At 33.2% G+C, this 19,603-nt stretch overlaps 1 protein-coding gene across 2 annotated transcripts in view; it reads left to right on the forward strand.

The window, feature by feature from the left end:
• DNAJC3 (DnaJ heat shock protein family (Hsp40) member C3) overlaps positions 1 to 19,340 on the forward strand; it is a 112,811-nt gene extending 93,471 nt beyond the window's left edge. For both annotated transcript variants that reach the window (XM_074191914.1, XM_074191913.1), the window contains exons 6-12: positions 807 to 988; positions 1,680 to 1,799; positions 3,552 to 3,657; positions 3,744 to 3,864; positions 11,910 to 12,042; positions 13,265 to 13,413; positions 17,933 to 19,340. In XM_074191914.1, coding sequence (XP_074048015.1) covers positions 807 to 988; positions 1,680 to 1,799; positions 3,552 to 3,657; positions 3,744 to 3,864; positions 11,910 to 12,042; positions 13,265 to 13,413; positions 17,933 to 18,090 — 969 coding nt within the window. In that variant the 3' untranslated portion in view covers positions 18,091 to 19,340. The remainder of the gene's footprint in view (positions 1 to 806; positions 989 to 1,679; positions 1,800 to 3,551; positions 3,658 to 3,743; positions 3,865 to 11,909; positions 12,043 to 13,264; positions 13,414 to 17,932) is intronic.
• Positions 19,341 to 19,603: the final 263 nt, after the last annotated feature.

A 19,603-nucleotide genomic window follows, 5' to 3' on the forward strand; every position in this document is an offset into this window, starting at 1 on the left:
ATTCAAATTGTTATCTGCTCTACAATTTATTGTCTTAGAGAATTGCCTATGGGGCAGGAAAATGTTAAGTGACTTCCTTAAGGTCATGAAACCAAAATGTGTCAGAGATTGGACTTGGATTCAGGTTTTGCTGACTCAAGATGAGCTCTGTGCTTTGTCACATTACTTCACCTAATGTAATTTTAAAAACTGAAGATAAAATTCGGTTTTTAAAATATTTTCCATAACAGTTGTAGTTCAATAAACATCCATGAACTACTGTATTATGTACTATAACTGTCTTGTTAAATGATTAACTATATTTCTCCCTTATAATTTAAGATAGTTAAGAATTATTTTGACAGCTAGATAACATAGTGCATAGAGTGCTAGGCCAAGAGTCAGGAAGATTCATCTTCCTGTATTCAGAGCTGGCCTCAGACATTTATTAACTGTGTCCCTGGATATGTCATGTAACCCTTTTTGCCTCAGTTTCCTCATCTGTAAAATAAGCTAGAAAAGGAAATGGCAAAATAATCTTTGCCAAGAAAACCCCATGTCATGACAAGTAAGACATGATTGAAAAACAACAGAAATAATAGCCAAAAAAAATGTTTTTTTTATAGAGGATATAAAAGGTGAATTTTCTGAAATGGGACAAAAATAACTTGTTCTAGAGAATTAAGGTCTTTAATAAGAAAATGGAAAGGGCACAAATAAAAATGCTTTTTGGAAAGTGATATGAAGAAAGATGTGGGATATAGATATGAATGTTTTAATGTAAATTTATGTTTCTTGCTCAAAGCCTAGTTCTTCTGTTTCTTAAGGTTTGTGTTTGGGATGCAGAGCTGCGAGAACTTCGAGCTGAATGTTTTATAAAGGAAGGGGAGCCAGGGAAAGCTATTAGTGACTTAAAATCTGCTTCAAAATTGAAGAATGACAATACTGAGGCCTATTATAAAATCAGCACAATATACTATCAGCTGGGAGATCATGAACTGTCACTCAGGTACATTTTCTTATTATTTGAATTTTATACAATCAAGAGGTTTTTTTTTTGCTCTGCAATTTACATTGCAGAACTTAATTGCTTTATGTAAATTATTTTCTTTATCAGAGTTAGAGTTCAAACTACTTAATTAGTTTTATCACACTACATAATTGTTGTCTTTTTGACTGACCCCCTAATTATTCTGATTCCTTGGTTTATAGTATATAATTAGAGCAAATTAAAAGCAACTTTTCTTCATGTTTTATACTTTGATGTTAGATTTTCTTTTTTTCTAATTTAAATGTGCCTTTTGCATTGTCGTGTACACAGATATTCAATAATTTTAGTGAATGCATTTGAGTAACTGTTGCATATGCAAAAAAAAATAGCTGGGAGGTAGCATCTTCCATTGGAAGAAATCTATGCTAGGAGTCATAAGATCTGTATCCTAGTTCTAATCCTGCTTCTGCCTTGTTTTGTGACAGTCGGTAAGTTTTCCCTCTATGCTTGTTTTCTCATCTGTAAAAATGAGCAGATGGGATTACATCAGATCTTTAGAATTCTATAATTTGCTTCTGTGATCAGTTTATGGTTAAAGACTTTTATTTTGATTTTTGAAATAGTTTGGAAAAACTGTCAGTCCATTTTGAGGGATATAAATATAAATAAAATGTTATAAATATTCCTTTTATTTTTGATTCATGAACAGTGAAGTCCGAGAATGTTTAAAACTTGATCAAGATCATAAAAGGTGCTTTGCACATTATAAACAAGTAAAGAAGCTTAATAAACTTATTGAGTCAGCAGAGGAGCTTATCAGAGAAGGCAGGTAAGAAGTTGTTTTCTAGACTATCTGAGTTGAGGTTGTGTAGATTATAATTGTATTGGAATATTATTTCTTGATTTGTGTAAATAGTGTCCCAAAGATGTTATTTGGGAACTTGGTTAATCTTCTTAAAATTTTATGCTCTCTGTAGTGCTATAAATGCCTAGTCCCTCATTTGTATAAAGTATCACTAGAGGTGTTTTGCTTTTTAAAATTGTTCTTCATCATATGTAAAGCTACTCTAACATAATTTTTTTTGGAGAATGGTGAATTATTTAATACTGCAGTTTTTGAAGCCAAGGTGTAAAGAATGAAAAATTGTATATTTTTGAAGGAACTGAACAAGGAAAAAATTTTCATTATTAGGATATATGATACATATAAAACCAAAATAAAATCTTTGAATAATTTTATTAGAGTTATGTGGTTTCCTATAAAAAGCTATATAGACTTATCTTGCCAGTAAATTTGTGTCAGTGTTGTTAGTTTGTTAGCTTTCTATCCTAATGCATCAAAAATATAAATATCTAAAGACAGGTAAAATAAGATGCTTATTTGGCATGTAAATAAATTTTCATTCGTTTGGCATATCTGACGAAAATTTGCTTGATCTTTTTGAGGGTGTGATACAACCAGAAGTTTTTTAATTAACTTCATGATTCACAAAAGAATTCTGAAACAGCTTTAATGTTTTTGTAAACTCACCAGCCTTGGGAATTTAAGTTTATTTGTGAGATGAATCTGCATTGTGCTTAAATGTGAAAGTGTCAGCATCCATGTTAAATTGCAGATATGATTATTTGCTTATTGCGTGTTCCAAAAGTTGGTTTAAAGTTTACAGTTAATTTTTATAACTTCATGATTCACAAAAGAATTCTGAAACAGCTTTAATGTTTTTGTAAACTCACCATCCTTGGGAATTTAAGTTTACTTGTGAGATGAATCTGCATTGTGCTTAAATGTGAAAGTGTCAGCATCCATGTTAAATTGCAGATATGATTATTTGCTTATTGTATGTTCCAAAAGTTGGTTTAAAGTTTACAGTTAATTTTTATGAATTACTAAACTCTAGACTCATTTTAGAGGCGACTAGGTGATACAGTGGATAGAATACTAAGCCAGGAGTTCAAGACCTGAGTTCAGCTGTGTGATTCCAGTCAAGTTACTTAAACCACCATTAGCCTCTGTTTCCTCAACTGTAAAATGAGGATAACAGTAGTTACTTCCAGGGTTCTTTTGAGGTTAAAATTAGAATACTATTTTTATTAGTCCCCTGTACATAGGGCGCAGAGTCATTGTCAAATAAATGCTTATTCTTCCCCTTTCTTTAGCATTTTCTTTGATTTAATTGGAAGGTTTGCATTAGTTAAAAAAATGTGGTTCTGGAAATAAACCAATGAAACTTCCTGGAAGTCATCATGTACAAGTCAGACTGAAAGCAGTGTTGAATCCTATTGTTACAACTTAAGGTGTTTCTATGAAGAAGTGCTCTTTGTAGGTGGTTTGGCAAGCAAAAGTGAACTTTACATTTATCCTAGTATACTGGTTTCAGAGAAGCTTCTGAACTCAAATGAATGATTGAATGATTCCTTTAGTTCAAATAAATAAAGACAAAAATTAAGCAAAGTAAAAATTTGACTCTTGAAGAAATATGTTAATTTAGTCAGATGGTATTTTGTTAATAGTGGACCGTGCTGATAATTGTTCAGAAAACAGTAATTTCAAATTACTTATGACCTATTGACTTTGTAACAGATATGAAGATGCCACTAGCAAATATGAATCTGTCATGAAAACAGAACCAAATATGCCCATTTATACTATTCGTTCCAAAGAGAGGATTTGCCACTGCTTCTCCAAGGTAACAATTTATTTTTGTCTTAAAATTTAGACTTCTTCTTAGTTTATGAAACAACTACTATACTTTTTTTTGTTTTTTGCTTTTAGGATGAAAAACCTGTTGAAGCTATTAAAGCATGTTCAGAAGTTTTACAACTGGAACCTACCAATGTGAATGCTCTCAAAGATAGAGCAGAAGCCTATTTAATAGAGGAAATGTATGATGAAGGTAAACCTTTTGAAACATGAGTTTAGGATGCTAATACTTTTAATGTATCAAATGAGTACATATAAAACTTCTGTTAATATCACTTTGTTTTAAAACTTGTTTTTCTAAAATTCTTAAGAATTTTTATAGACTTCAGAAATACTTCATATGATCAAATACTTAAGAATTGTTCTACTTTTTAGTGGAACATAGGTATCCTACTTTATTAGGAATGAGGTTTGCAGTTGAATCCCACTAAGAAACGTTTAAGTGTGAAGTGGTTAAAAAATATTTCATCTGACCTTTGAATTTGAAGTTAGTCTGAAAATGCAAATTAGGCTTTTTTTTAAAAGGGAGAGTGTGGCCAGATTTCATTTTATTTTTAATTTAAAAAAATTGACCAAAGTTTAAATAGATATGGAAGCAGGTGGGTGGTATAGTGGATAGCACTAGACCTGGAGAAAGATACACCTGTTTTCCTGAATCCAAATCTGTCCTTCAGACACTTTTTAGGTGTGTGATATTGGGCAAGTCACTTAAACTCTAATTTGCCTTTTAATCTACTGGAGAAGGCAATAGCAAACTATTCCAGTATCTTTGCCAAGAAAATGCTATAGATGGTTTTGGCATGTTATGATCCACTGTGTTTTGAAGAGTCAGATATAAATGAATAACATAAGTAAATCTTATTGATTAGTCAATAATTTGACAATTTTGTTTATGAGCAAAACTGCTATTTTAGCAATTTCCAAACTGTAACTTCTTGAACTTGAGTAAGACACATAAACTTCTGAGGCCTCATTTTCCTCATCACTAAAATAAGAGGATTGAACTCAGTGGTTCTTCTGCCTTTTAGCTCTAGATTTTGATTACAGTGTGGGCAGGGAACATCCGGCCTGAGAACCTTATGTGACTGAAATCATTTGTTCTGGTGCCAAGGCAAAGGCAGATGGGGACTGCGAAATTCAGTAAATCTAGAACTTTTTAGGGGTGGATTAATTAAATGTTTGACCAAATATAACAAGCTAGTTTTAAGTTTTGACCCTTAGCAGAAAACAGGTTCCACCGATGATTATAGGATCAGAGATCTAGGCAGAAGATAACTTTAAAGATTGTCATCTCATCAATCCAATTTATAGAGGAAAAAGCAAGTTCTGTTTTATTATGTATAGTAAATTTTCACACTAATTGGAAATTTATAACAATTATAATTTTGACAAGAAAACTATACCCCACAGCATGTGTACACAAAGTCGTGCTATTGAACTTGTTTTATTTTTGCCTTCAAGTGTGGCATTTTCTTATGCTGTTGGTTTTAAGATGTCAATTTGAATTTCTTGTAGTTCTGGAACTGTGCTTAGGAGAAGTTGCAGAAAAACATTAAAAAAAACCCCACATCTTTCAATCCATGTGTCAAATTGCTTCTTGCATGTTAGTGAAAGTATAGAGCATTATTCCTGTATAATTTATAGAATGATCTTAATACTAGTTTAGAATGAGGGAATTATAAAATTTAAATAATTTCTCTTAATAAAAGTTTATTTCTTAGTATTATTTCATATTTTGGTTCAGATTATACTTTTGTGAAGCCATTTGACTTGAAATTACAAAATGTAAATTGATTTAGTCAGATTGTAAATTTAGTAACCCTACAAAGAATGTGTTAATAATGATAGACTGAATTTGTTTCAGAATATTCATTTTAACCTCTGAATATTGAATAATTGAAACTTAGAAATTTTGCCCATCTTGTTTGGATGCAAATTAGGAGAATTAATGAATGATTTATAAAAATTTTTTCATCCAGATTAAGTTTCATTGGTAAAGGGAACCTTCTTATGAGAAAGTTATCCCAGTGAATGCAGCTCTTTTTTTTTTAAGGTTTTGCAAGGCAAATGGGGTTAAGTGGCTTGCCCAAGGCCATACAGCTAGGGAATTATTGAGTGTCTGAGATTGGATTTGAACCCAGGTACTCCTGACTCCAAGGCCTATGCTTTATCCACTATGCCACCTAGCCCGTCCCTGAATGCAACTCTTAACAACTATTCTGTTTTGGGTCCCTGAGAGGCTGAGATTTCTGGAATCACTTTTTTCTTATTAAGTTTACCATAAGATAAATGTTAAAGAGACAACTGGATTATAGTGGGAAGAGTCTAAAATGAGAATCAGAGGACCTTAGTAAAAGTTTCCTAACTTTTTTAATTATCTTTGTCAAAAGGCATCCCTTTTTAGTTTCCTCATTTTCAAAATTAGGATAATGATATTTGCAATATCCAACTTACAGGATATTATAGGAAAATTGTTTGTAAACTTGAATGATGCAAAGATAGAATAATAGGATTTAGAATTGCAAAGAAATTTAGAGATTGCCTACCCCAATTTTTCCATTTTACATATGAAGAAACTAAAGCCCAGAGTGTTAACATGCTTTACCCGGTAGTCCAAAGGGAATAAGAAATGGAGTCAGGATTTAAATCTAGGTCCTCTTAAAAAATAATGATTTCCCTAAAGTGCAGGACTATTATCATGGTCTTCTTCAGTAAACTCTGATGGCTTTCTATTTACTTACAAGATTAAATAACAAAATGCTTTTTGGCATTCAGAGCCTTTTATAACCTGAAAAACCTACCTTTCTAGAATTCTTTTTTTTAATTGATATTTTATTTTTCTAATTACATGCTATGAAAGTTACAAGGAGAGATTTAGCTAACCTCAAACCTGGGTGCACTCTGGCTCCTTTATAGATTGGAAGAGACTTTGGAAACTTTCTCATACAGCTTCTTTTGAGGTCCTGTCCCCTCACCTTGCCTTCTTTCCATGCCCAATGAAACTGATTTTTTTATACGGCTCTGTAGTATATCTGTTCTTCCTTTGTTATAATTTTGTTCCCCTATAAAATATAAAAGACAAAATAACATAAGCAAAAGACTTTGTGACCGGGAGGCAAAGGAACCTGTGTCCAAATCTCCTTTTCTATGCTTACTATATGTGTGACCATATGGAACTCTTCTTTCCTCTGGGTTAATAGCTATACTTTGTTCCTTGCAGGATAACTGTGAGGAAAAAGTGAAACGTGTTTTAATTTTTCAAACCTTTTAAACTCTTATATGGAGCTCAAAGGTACCTAAAAAGGCCAACTAGTTCAGTGCTTCCTTATTATTGAAAAGAAAAACTGAGACTGAAGAAGATTAATGTAACTTGCCCAAGAATCACTCAGGAAGCATCCAAAGGGATTGGAATCTGGGGCTTCTGAGTCCTAAGCCAATTCTCAAAACCGCTTAATAAGATCCTTGAGGGCAGAAACTCAGCTGCTACCATGATTTATACACCTAGTAGACACTTTAGAATAGTATGTCTTTATTGAATTGAATTAGCAGTTCATAATAATTATAGAAAATTATTGGTTTCTGTTTGATTACAGGAATTGGTTGATTACTTACAAACTAGATAGATCTTCCTTATCTCCCATAATACTAATGTCTTCTGAGATTAGCTCCAGTTTATCCTGTGCTTGTTTATAATTTGTCTCTACTCCCCCTACTCCCAATTAGATTGTAAGCTCTTTGGGGGGCACCTGAACCTGACATCTAATAAATACTTATTAATTTACTTGATTTTTATTCCTGTTCTTCCTTTCCCACAACCCTTCCAGTGTTGATTTTTTTTTTTGCAAGTCAAATGGAGTTAAGTGGCTTGCCCAAGGCCACACAGCTAGGTAATTATTAAGTGTCTGAGACCGGATTTGAACCCAGGTACTCCTGACTCTGGTGCTCTTATCAATTGCGCCACCTAGCCACCCCCAGAGGTGCTCCTGACTCCAGGGCTGGTGCTCTATCCTCACCTCCAGTGTTGATTTAAAAAAAAAATTTTTTTTGCAAGGCAATGGGGTTAAATGACTTGTCCAAGGTCACACAGCTAGGTAATTATTAAGTGTCTGAGGCTATATTTGAACTCAGGACCTCCTGACTCCAAGGGCCGGTGCTTTATCCACTGTGCCACTTAGCTGCCCCCTAGTGTTGACTTTTTAAGTTCTTTTTCATCCTTGTAGTTTAGGCTTAACCCACTCCTATCTTAATTGTACTTTAATATTTAGAATTTGTGAAAAAATATTACATTTTTAAAGAAATGTTGTCAGAAATTTAACCAAAAAGCTATTTTTGTCCTATTGTCATCTCATTTTAGATGCTTGATAGATTTTAGTCAACAAAGTCAGCATAGTAGCATAAGATACATTTGGCTAAAAATTTTAAGAGGAAGTTTGGAAGGATCAAGGTGAGAGGCTGCTAGTTCATGGACACTCTAGAAGGGAAGATTAAGAGATGCTTTTTGGTTTCAATTTTGCTTCTGACACTTATCATCTGTATGACCTTGGAAAAACTGTTCAACTTCTCAGAGCCTTAGGAAACACATTCAGGTTAGTTGAAGGATTTTCCTTAGTGGGAACTCCAGTACATAGTTCAGACAAAAACATATACTGGTATTTCAGGCAATAGATTGAATAAAAGAGGACATATTTGTTTTTAGGTGCAGCTTTATATGTAATAGACTAATTATTAGACTTTTTGAGTCTTCAGGTTATCTGAAGCAGTTTCATCATTTATTTTTTAATATCTCCCTTTCAAATAGAATTTAGTCCAGTATCTGTTCAATAAACTTATCTAGGGTGTCCTGCAGACTTTGAGAAAAAGAGTAAAAAAGATAAATGTAACATCAATTGAGAAGAAAAAAATTGCTTGAAAACAATCTAATTGCAAATACTTTGTTTTAAACTTATCCAGAAATCTCAGCTCTATTATGAGATTGCAGATTATAATACAGAATTGCTCATAACTTGTAAAATGTAAAGCATGTCTCTTAGAGAATTTCAGTTTTGGTTTATGCATTTTATTATTATGATAATATGTAGTTTTCCTCATTAGAAAGTTGTTTTGTAAGATATTTAATTTTTGCATTGTTTGCAGTTTAGTTCAGATATTTACAAGAATCTAATATGTTTAAGGCACTATTCTAAGTTATTAAAAGTTATATAGAGAAAATATGCCTTCAAGAAATTGCAATCTCCTATGTACAGTAAATACACAGATAAATAAATACAAGTTAATTTCAGTTGTATAAACAAATAAACATTACTGTTTAGAATGTTGATTTATGTAAAAAGTCTTAAAACTGTACATAATTTTTTCCATGGAGAGAAAGAGATATAAAATATCCCAGTATGAATGAGCACAGTTTTAATTAAAATAGGAAATTCACTTATAATTTATATAGCTTTTCTAATATTACTTTTTGAGGGGGCAGGGGAGATTGTGTTTTTTTTTTTTCATTTTATTGCAAGGCAATGGGGTTAAATGACTTGCCCAGCTAGGTAATCATTAAGTATCTGAGGTCATATTTGAACTCAGTTCCTCCTGACCCCAGGGTCGGTACTCTATCCACTGCACCATCTAACTGCCCCTCTAATGTTACTTTTTGCCTCATTAGAACAAGTATAATTATAGACCTTTATTCCTCTACATGTAAAATTTTCTTGTAAAAAATCATTTGCATTTGATTATTAGTAATATGTATTTGTATGCTAGATACACAATATAGAAGACTGAAGGCTTCCTAAAATGAGTAGGTGCATTCTGAATAATTTTCAAGTCAACTTAAATAGTACGTGTACTAAAATGAAATATAACTCTCATTCAAAATTTCACATTATTAAATTCCGATATTTAATCACTAGATATAATCCTTTTAGTGTTCTTGTGATGGGTATTTTGTTTTGGTAGTTTAACTGTGTCTGAGATTAAACTAACTTTATCTTCGTATTAACCCTTTATAAATGTCAAATATCCTCAGTAGTGTATTAGAAAACTGGTCTTAGAGGTAGGAAGACCTAGGTTCAAGTCCTACCACTTACACATTGGGTACATATATCAGCCGTGGGCAAATTACTTAATCTCTTATTGCTTCAAAATTACTTTCTAAGACTATAAATTGTAGCATATTCGTCCATTTACATTAATGGATTATTCAGTGGGAAGAGTTTCTTCTGGTAGGAATTCCCTATGCCAGTGAAATCTCCAATCTAGACTAAAAATGAAGCAAAAGTAGCTTTAGTGTTTACCATGCTTCCCTCCCACACTCACTGAGCCTGCAGGAAAACGATGACATTGACTCATCATCACTAAATGGATGTTGAGTTGTTCTTTTTTTAAAGTTATGTTTGGTTTGAATTAGTCTATTTGCTCATCATTCATATTTAACAATTTTTTTAAAACCTATTTATACAAATTCCTTGCTTTTACTCCAACCTATCTTTCCAATTTTATTATATGTTCCTATTCTTCCCATACTTTAACCTTTTTGTTCTCTCTTACACTTGACACTTTATCTCCCATTCTGTGCGGTGCCACAAAGTTAGGTTATTGTAGTGATACCACCTGTCTTCCAGTATTAGAAAGTACTCCCTCATCTGTCTTTACTTCCATGAATTCCTTGTTTCTTTCAAAACTCAGCTCAGTTACTATATTCTATTTGAAGCCTTTCTGCAAACTACCTTTAGCCCTTCCTGACCCATATCCCTGAATTAATTTTGATTTATTTGTAGAAAGCCTTGCTTGATTCCCCTTAATGTTTCTGCTTCCTTCTAAGACTATTCCATTTATCTATATGTTGACCCTCCCTTTAGAGTATGAACTCCCTGAAGGCAAAGACTGTTTTTTGCTTTATATATCTACGGTTTATCTGGTACCCGGCACAAAGGAGAAACTTAACTGATATTTGTTGACTCATTTTTATACCCCTCCCTCTTTACCAACTAGCTGTGAGAACTATAATCAAATTAACCTCAACATTTTGATACTCCTTCCCTGACTACCACTCCTCCATACTTGTTGTCATACTCATTAGAATTTAAGTTTTTTGCCAGAAGGGACTGTCTTTCTTTTGAAGTATCTGGCTATACTAAGTGCTTAATAACGTTTTTTCATTCATTGTACCTGATGAACTTGCCTCCTTTGATAAAATGTAAATTTCTTAAAGACAGGGACTTTTCAATTATTGATTGATTGATATGGTAGTCCCTTAGTTGAGGTCATTTGTTATTAAATCCATTTTATACTGGGTGGAGTCAGATTATAGGCACTGAATAGAATAATTTTGGGCTTCATTTAGTATGGTATACCAGCTGGCAATTGTATAAGTCTCTGTTCTAGGTATTAGAGGTTATAGAAAGAAAATTGTGCCTGCCCTCAAGAAATTTAAAATAGATAAATAAATACAAGGTGATCCAAGGAAGGAGAATTAATAGCTGGCCACAACTGCCCAAAGCAGTCAATCCTTTAATAAGGATACTCAACACTTTATAAAAGGTTAATATGACCATAAGGTAAAGCTAGTTTAATCTCAACCATAGTATAACTACTAAAACAAAGCACCCATCAGCAACATTTATAATTGTGCAACCTAGTTTTGATTACTTTACTGTGCTTGAAAGTTCCTTTATGTGTACTAGTCACTCTGAAGATACCCATTAATGTTTTTCAGACTCATCAGGATTAGTTGCTAAGATAAATATGTTTTTCAGAGTGATAGAAACTTTATCATACTTCATCACTACACTGACTGCAATGGCTCTTCACTTTTTACTGCTCCTTCCAAACTGATCTTCATGGATTCTATTTACCTTGCACATGATCAGGAGATCTGTCCTTTTCACCTTTTTCCCCAAAATTCTTTATAAACACTTAATCTCTTATGTGATAAGCTGTAAATTGCCTTACAATAAAGTAATGTCATTTAAATAATGCTTTTTAGTGTGGGCTTCTTTTAGAGGACATTGGGAATAAGGAAGATGCAGGAAAAGGTGGATAGGAAACAACAGTGCAGTTCACTCACTGGAACTGATAATTTAATAGTTCTCTTGGATTAAATAAAGAATTGTTAAACTATTTCATAGTGACAAAATCATGGGGGTTGGAAATACTTTTAAATCCTCAATATAAAGCTTATATGAGTTAATTAAAAGTTAAGATGTATAATAATTGCTTTTAACAGCATTATTTCAAACATTTTGACAGCTATTCAGGATTATGAAACTGCACAGGAACACAATGAAAATGATCAACAGATTCGAGAAGGACTAGAGAAAGCTCAGAGACTCTTGAAACAGTCACAGAAAAGAGATTATTACAAAATCTTGGGAGTAAAAAGGTGAATTGTTCATATGTACTTAGTTTACATTGACTTCAAAAATCTGATTAAAATAGCAATAAGTCCCTTCTTTTAGCCCCCATTGTTCTCTTTAATTATGTAATTATAGCCACATAGATAAAAGCACATACATAAAGCTTTTTTAGAATTATTTGCAGATATATTACCCTAATGATTATTTTAAAAATACATGTACAGTGAGAATGGAGAATTAGTTATTGTCAGTAAAACAGGGAAATTTAACTCATGCCTAAAAAGTCTTAAACCTAAATTGTAAAACAAAAGGGGATTTTAAAAAACCCTCACCTGTCTTAGACTTTGTTATTAAACTTAGGACATGCATTTGACTAGCTAGAAATGACTATTTTGTAATTCTATGGAAAATTCCTCTTGAACAAATGTATTCTCTTATATTTAGTGTAAAGACTGAAACTTTGATTTAATACTACATACATTTTTATATATATATATATATATATATATATATATATATATATATATATTATACATATATATGTATGTATTCTATGAGTATAAAACTCTTTTGTGGGCTTGTTTCCACAGCTGTAAAATGTGAGGATTGGATTAGAAATCCCCTGAGGTCTTTTCCTATTTCTACTTCAGGTTTTAAAATTGAGATTTAAAAAAACCCATAAAAACAACTCAAAGTATTTTCTAGAGGCAGCATGGCATAGTGGATAGAGTGTTGGGGTTGGAATTGAGAAGACCCGGATTTCAAATCCTGCCTCTTACCTTGGGTAACTGAGCAAGTCACTTGACTTCTATATTAGCTTCAAGTAACACTCTCCCCCCCACACCCCCAAGTACTTAATGCTAGGTAAGGCAGAGATGAAGTACTATCTTTGTTGGTGGAACAGGTTGTTAGATAGGTGATTGTTTGTACTACTATACTACGAAATCATGGATTCTTTATGTATAGAATTTTAAGTTTACAAAAGGCTTTTCTACTGGCAATTATGAGGAATCATGCCATCTGTTTTTCACCAGTTAATATTTTAATCTTATTGAAATAACTATCTGAGGAACCCTTGACTAGTTTTTTTTTAATCATAACTTAGCATTGTATCATATGCGTGTACTCCAAAAACATGCTTAAAGAAATTGGAAATCCATGTGGTTTTCTTTCCTTTTACTGTTTGTTAATATGTTGTAATATGTTGTAAATGTATTAATATATAATTGTTACATTTTAACCCACCAGAAATGCTAAAAAACAAGAAATCATCAAAGCATACAGAAAGTTAGCACTACAGTGGCACCCAGATAATTTTCAGAATGAAGAAGAAAAGAAAAAAGCAGAGAAAAAATTTATTGATATAGCAGCTGCTAAAGAAGTACTTTCGGATCCAGGTATTACATAAATTCAATTTAATTCAGTGAACATTTTACTAAGTATTTACTTTGTGCAAAGCATTGTATTAAATGCTGAGAATATAAAAATAACTTTAACATAGATCTTGTTGTCCAGCAGTTTGGAGTAGAAGAGTTAGAACTGTTAAAAGGGAGGGCGCAAGAGGAGTTCAGGCAAAGTATGATAAGTTTTTGAAGGAGAAGAGATCACTTTCAGCAAGGAGCTGATTTTTTGGAGGGTGTGGAAGGCAGGGTGAGTTAGGCAAATCTTCCTAAAAGAGGGATGGGACTTCAGGCTGAATAGATAGAGAGAACAATTATATAAGACATGGAACTTAGGTATAAAAGTGGGAGAGTAGAACAAAAAGAGGGAGATAGAAATTCTTTAAAAATATATATTAAGACAAGATATGTTGGAGCCTAATTATGGAGACCCTTGAATACTAAAATGAAGAATTCATACTTTATTTAGGAAGCCAAAGAAAGTTTTGAACACTGGAGTGACATGACCAGAGTGAAATAGTAAGATGACTTAACAGTGGTATGAAACATAGACTAGACAAGGGAGGGACTAGAGGTAGAAATATCAGTTTAAAAGTTATTGTGATGGTTTAGGTAAGAAGACACAGTAGGCTTTGAGAGGTTCAGAGGAGAGGACCATATGGTGGTGAGAGGGGGACGAGTTGTACATGAGTTTACCCTACGTGACTAGGAGAATTGTAGAACTGTCAAGAGAAATTAATACTAGGTTTTAGAAGTAATTCTAAATGGGATCCAGGTAGAATGAGGAGACAAATAAAATGTATACAGTCTAATAACAAGAACATTCTATCTCTGCAAAGTCTCTGTCCCTTCAGTATCCACTCTTGTCTTCAGTATACCAACTATGACTAATAAACAAATTCTATTAGAGATCCCAAGAAGGAAGTTTCAAATGACAGAAAAGGGGCGAGATTTCTGATATCCAAGATCCTTAATCATATAGAAAATCCAGAAAGTAAATAAGCATACATCATTCTAAAAAGTGAGTAAAATAACCTCCAGTGAGTTTTTCTAACAGCAATCTTCAATGCCAGAGACCCGAGCTTGAAGTCAATAAAACCTGAGTTCAAATCCTAGTGCTGACAATGTTTGTGTGCCTCTTGGCAAGGCTCTGGACCTCTAGGAGCTTTGGACACTTTTCAGGACATTCCCACTAAGCTTTAGACTTTGTGAGGAGCTACACTGCTCTTAAACCTCACTTCATCCTTCTTGGCAGATACTTTTACTGATAAACTAAAGTATAGATGGCATAAGGGATCTGTAGATGATCATACAGATAATGATCATCAGAATCTGGCCTTGAGCTATTTCTTTCCCCCCCTACCCTCTTTAAAATTTTTTTATTTCCCAATTTACATGTATAATTTTCAATCTTCATCCTTCTGTAAGCTATTGAATTTCACATATTTCTACAACCTTTCCTTCCCACCCCCTCCCTAAGCCAGTAAACAGTCTGATATAGGTAAAGACGAATGCTCTGCATTCAGACTCTATAGTTTTTTTCCCCCCTCTGTATGTGGATGGCATTTTCCTTAAGAGGTCTCTCAGGATTGTCCTTGATTACTGAAATGCTGAGAGGACCTGCATCCATCATAGTTGATCATCTCACAATATTCTCCTAGTTCTGCTCACTTCACTGAGCATCAGTTCATGTAAGACTTTTTATGTGTTTCTGAAGTCAGGCTGCTCATATCCATATACCATAACTTGTTCAGCCATTTTACAATTGATGAGTATCCCCTCAATTTCCAATCCTTTGCCGCTACAAAAAGGGCTAAAATATTTTTTGTACATATGGGTCTTTTCCCATTTTTATGATCTCTTTGGGATGTAGATCTAGTAGTAGTATTGCTGGATTAGAAGGGTATGCAGAGTTTTATTTGCCCTTTGAACACAGTTCTAAATTGTTCTTCAAAATGCTTGGATAAGTTCACAACTCCTACAAAAGTCATTAGTGTCCCAGTTGTCCCTCATCCTCTCCAACAATGTTCACTTTCCTTTTTTGTCATTTTAGCCAGTGTGATAGGTGATGTGATACCTCAGTTTTGTTTTAATTTGCACTTCTCTAATCAGTAATGATTGGGAACATGTTTTTTTTGTTTGTTTGTTTTTGTTTTAGGTTTTTTTGTAAGGCAAACTGGGTTAAGTGGCTTGCCCAAGGCCACACAGCTAGGTAATTATTAAGTGTCTGGGACTGGATTTGAACCCAGGCACTCCTGACTCCAAGGCCAGTGCTTTATCCACTACGCCACCTGGCCACCCCCTTTATCCACTACGCCACCTAGCCGCCTGTGAATGACTTTCATTCTTATAGTTTCCCTGGGAACATTTTTTATATGACTATAGAATGGCATTAATTTCTTCATCTGAAAAGTGCCTGTTCCATATCCTTTGACCATTTATCAACTGGAAAATGACTTGTAGTCTTAAAAATTTGATGTAGTTCTCTATATTTTAGAAATGAGTCCTTTAACAGAACCCTTAGCTGTGAGAATGTTTTCACATCTTTCTGCTTTTCCTCTATACTTGGCTGCATTGGTTTTATTAAAAAAAATTAATCTTTTTAATTTTGTATTGTTGAAATTATCCATTTTGCAGTTTGTTATGTTCTCTATTTCTTCTTTGGCCATGAACTTCTCCCTTCTCCATGGATCTGACAGACTTCCTTGTTCTCCTAATTGACTTATGGTGTCATGCTTTATATCTGAATCTTGTATCCATTTCGACCTTATCTTGGTATAGGGTATAAGATGTGGGCATTTGTGTGGTTTTCCAGTTTTCCTTAGCAGCAGTTGTCAAATAGTGAATTCTTATTCCAGAAGCTAAAGTTTTCGGGTTTATCAAGCATATTATCAATAGTCATTTACTACTGTTTCTTTTGTATCTCATCTATTCCCACTAATCCACTTCTTTTTTTCAGACAGTTTTGAAGACTGCTGCTTTATAATATAATTTTAGATCTGGTAGAGCTGGGCCACCTTCCTTTGCATTTTTTTCATTAATTCCCTGGATATTTTTTCCTCCATATGAATTTTAATACTATTTTTTTCTAACTCTTTAGTTATGCGATTTCTAAGAACAGAATGCCATCCACTGTGCTACCGGGTCCCTGTCAATGAGCAGCTGTAGTTCTCAGTCAGATCTAGTAGCCTTCTAGGCTACTTGGTATGAAACTTAGGGAAGAAAGCCTTTGGAGTTGGTTGAGGAGGGGGGTATTGGGGTGACATGATCAGATCTGTGCTTAAGGAAAATAACTGACAGCAATGGGGTATGTAAGAATGGTGAGAAATTTAAAGCTGGGAGACTAATTAGGAGCCTATTGCAATAATCTAAGTGGTGGTAAGGGGCCTGAATTAGCCTGTATGAATAGAGAGAAAAAAAATCATGTGTGAGATGTTAGATTTATGGGTTCTAGGAGAGAATGAATTGAGGATAATTCTAAGGTTATGAACTTGAGTGAATAGAAAGCGGTACCTTTAACAAAAAAGGGAAGCTTGGAAGAGGGCAGGATTTGGGGGAAAGAATTATGAGTTCATTTTTGGATATGTAGACATATTTTGAAATCTTTTAGGCAATGGGTGATTCAGGATTAAAACTTGAGGTGGAAATGGAAACTTGGTAGGTAGATCTAGTAAACATCCACATGGAGATAGTGGTTAAATCTATAAAAACTGATGAGATTGCTGAAGAGTTGAGAGAAAAGAAGATATACATACTTCAGTACTGAGAAATTTTACTGTACCATACAAATGTACTATCAAATGTTTTGTTTAGAAATTATGAAGTACTAGATATGAATGAAAGAATATGTAAATAAACAAATTAAAATACATTTTGAATGATTTTATTATGTATGATAATTCAGATGCAAGCATGAAACCGACATTATTTGTGTTTGCATTCAGCAAACATTGTTCCAACATAAAGAGTGTGGAATGCTGTTGCTTTTCTGGGAAATTATAGGTATCAATTCTTATTATGCCTCTTCAGAACTATTATTTTCCTTGCTAAGCAGTCACTTACAATTTGTGAGTACAATACAAATGTATGAATTGGTGCAGAATTACTCAAATAATAAAATTGATTAGAAAAACTGTTGAATTTGATTTTCTGCCCTTGGTAGTTTTGTTTTTACTCCCCTGAAGATCATTTCTGTTTATTTTTATCTCAGAGAACTTATTAAAATGTCAAAGGAAAGTTGACTTATTTGTATTTTTAAGATACAATAAATATAAAGAAGGGTACTTTAATGAATTTTAAAATGCAATTTTTAATATGTATTTTCATGAGCTGAAATGAAAGTTTGCAGTGTGCATTGCATATTACAAAGCTGTTATTCATAATGTATGAAATACACAATGTTAATACCAGACACAATTGCTTATATCATTTAAAAGTGATTTTCTTCACCTCTAATCAGATAGAATTTATTTAAAGCACCTGTGCCTCAATCTGTTATTTTCTCTTTCTTTTCTAGAAATGAGGAAAAAGTTTGATGAAGGAGAAGATCCTCTGGATGCAGAGAGCCAACAGGGAGGTGGTGGCAACAGTTTCCATAGAAGCTGGAATTCCTGGCAAGGCTTTAACCCCTTCAGCTCAGGCGGACCATTTCGATTTAAATTCCACTTTAATTAAAACCAGCAATGTTTTTCTGCTACTATTCCTCCTCCTCTTAACTTTTTTAAAATTAGAAAACAAAACCTTCCAGTTTCAGGACCCTAATGAAATATTTCAAATTTTTCTGTTTTCCATAACCAAAGAATTGTTTTAATAGGAAGAATCTGGTTTCCTGTCCATTTTAAGCTCTCTTGTTGGCTGGGGTAGGATGATAAAGGATGGCATGAGGTTCAGTGCCCATGTGAAGCAATTAAGTCTGGGGCAGACTCTCTTAAGTACGAATTTTTTTTTTATATTTTCTGCATTGGAGAAAATCCTCCCTCCTATCATCTTTGTGTGGTGTGTCAGTCAATCCCTACATATGGTGCATCTGTAAGCATACATAAGCCAAAAATGAAGCTGTTGTTTTCGGAAGACTGGGTCATGTTTCAGTATTTTTAAAGAGAAAGATTAATGATGAGACCAATTACTGAAGTGTATGGTTTTAGTGTAACTTTGTTTTCTGAAGCATAGAATACTAGACTGGGATTTTGAAGAAACAGAACAGTTAGTTTCTAATGTTTTCAAATGTTTATTTGTTAATATCTGAATTTCCATAATCCTCTATTTAGTTTAATATTATTTTTTCTGTACTATCACAAGTAAAGAAGTGAGAATCCCTCATGTAGAAAACTTGATACCAAATCACAGCTGGGTTTAGACTCCTGATTGGAGTTAGAAAGCTCATTTTATTTTTTATTTTATTTTACTTTTCTTTTTTTGGTAGTTGAATGCAAGATTTCCCCCAGGATTGCATAATTGGAATTGGATGTCCTGAAGACCTGGAAACATTTTCATTTAAAACTAAAAAGAGATAGCTTGTGTAGAAAGTTATTTACAAATGTTGAAAAAATTTTAAACAATATTGTTTCTGTATAAATAGAGAGAAAATTTGTTAGTAATAAGTTCTTTCCTGTCTTACAAAATTTTCAAAACCAGAATTTGATTTTGAAACTTAAAAGTTGGACATATAGGCCTTTGAATGCAGTATTTCAGGAATCCTTTATTATGGTGATTCTGTTAATTTTCCCATCCCTTGGAGCCAGACCTGAACACATCAATTTACAGTGGTTCATAGGATTCTGTTTTGCTTAATTCTGAGTTTAGAGGACAGTTAGTTTACTTAAACATTTCAAAATCAAAAGTTTGCATTTACTAAAGGTACCAGTCTGATTTCAAGTTCCTGGGGTTTTAGAGAATCTTCCACAATCTTTTTTTTTTTCCTTCCCTAGAAAAAGGTGCCTCAACTTGCTGAAATATACCTAATTTCTTTGTAACAATGATAGCTTCTGATGGGTCACATGTTCCTTCTGTGAGGTAATGATACTGAATAGTAATGGCTATTCAGGCTTACTAATAGAGAATTTTTTCCCCTGTTAAGAATAGGAATTGATCTCTTTTGAATAAATCTCTTTAAAATCAAGGACATTGTACCTTTTAAGGAAATACTAGTGCTGCACTCAAAATCCAAGATAATAGATTCAGTTAATAA

This window comes from Macrotis lagotis, chromosome 6 (assembly GCF_037893015.1).
Source record: "Macrotis lagotis isolate mMagLag1 chromosome 6, bilby.v1.9.chrom.fasta, whole genome shotgun sequence".
Classification (NCBI taxonomy): Eukaryota; Metazoa; Chordata; class Mammalia; order Peramelemorphia; family Peramelidae; genus Macrotis; species Macrotis lagotis.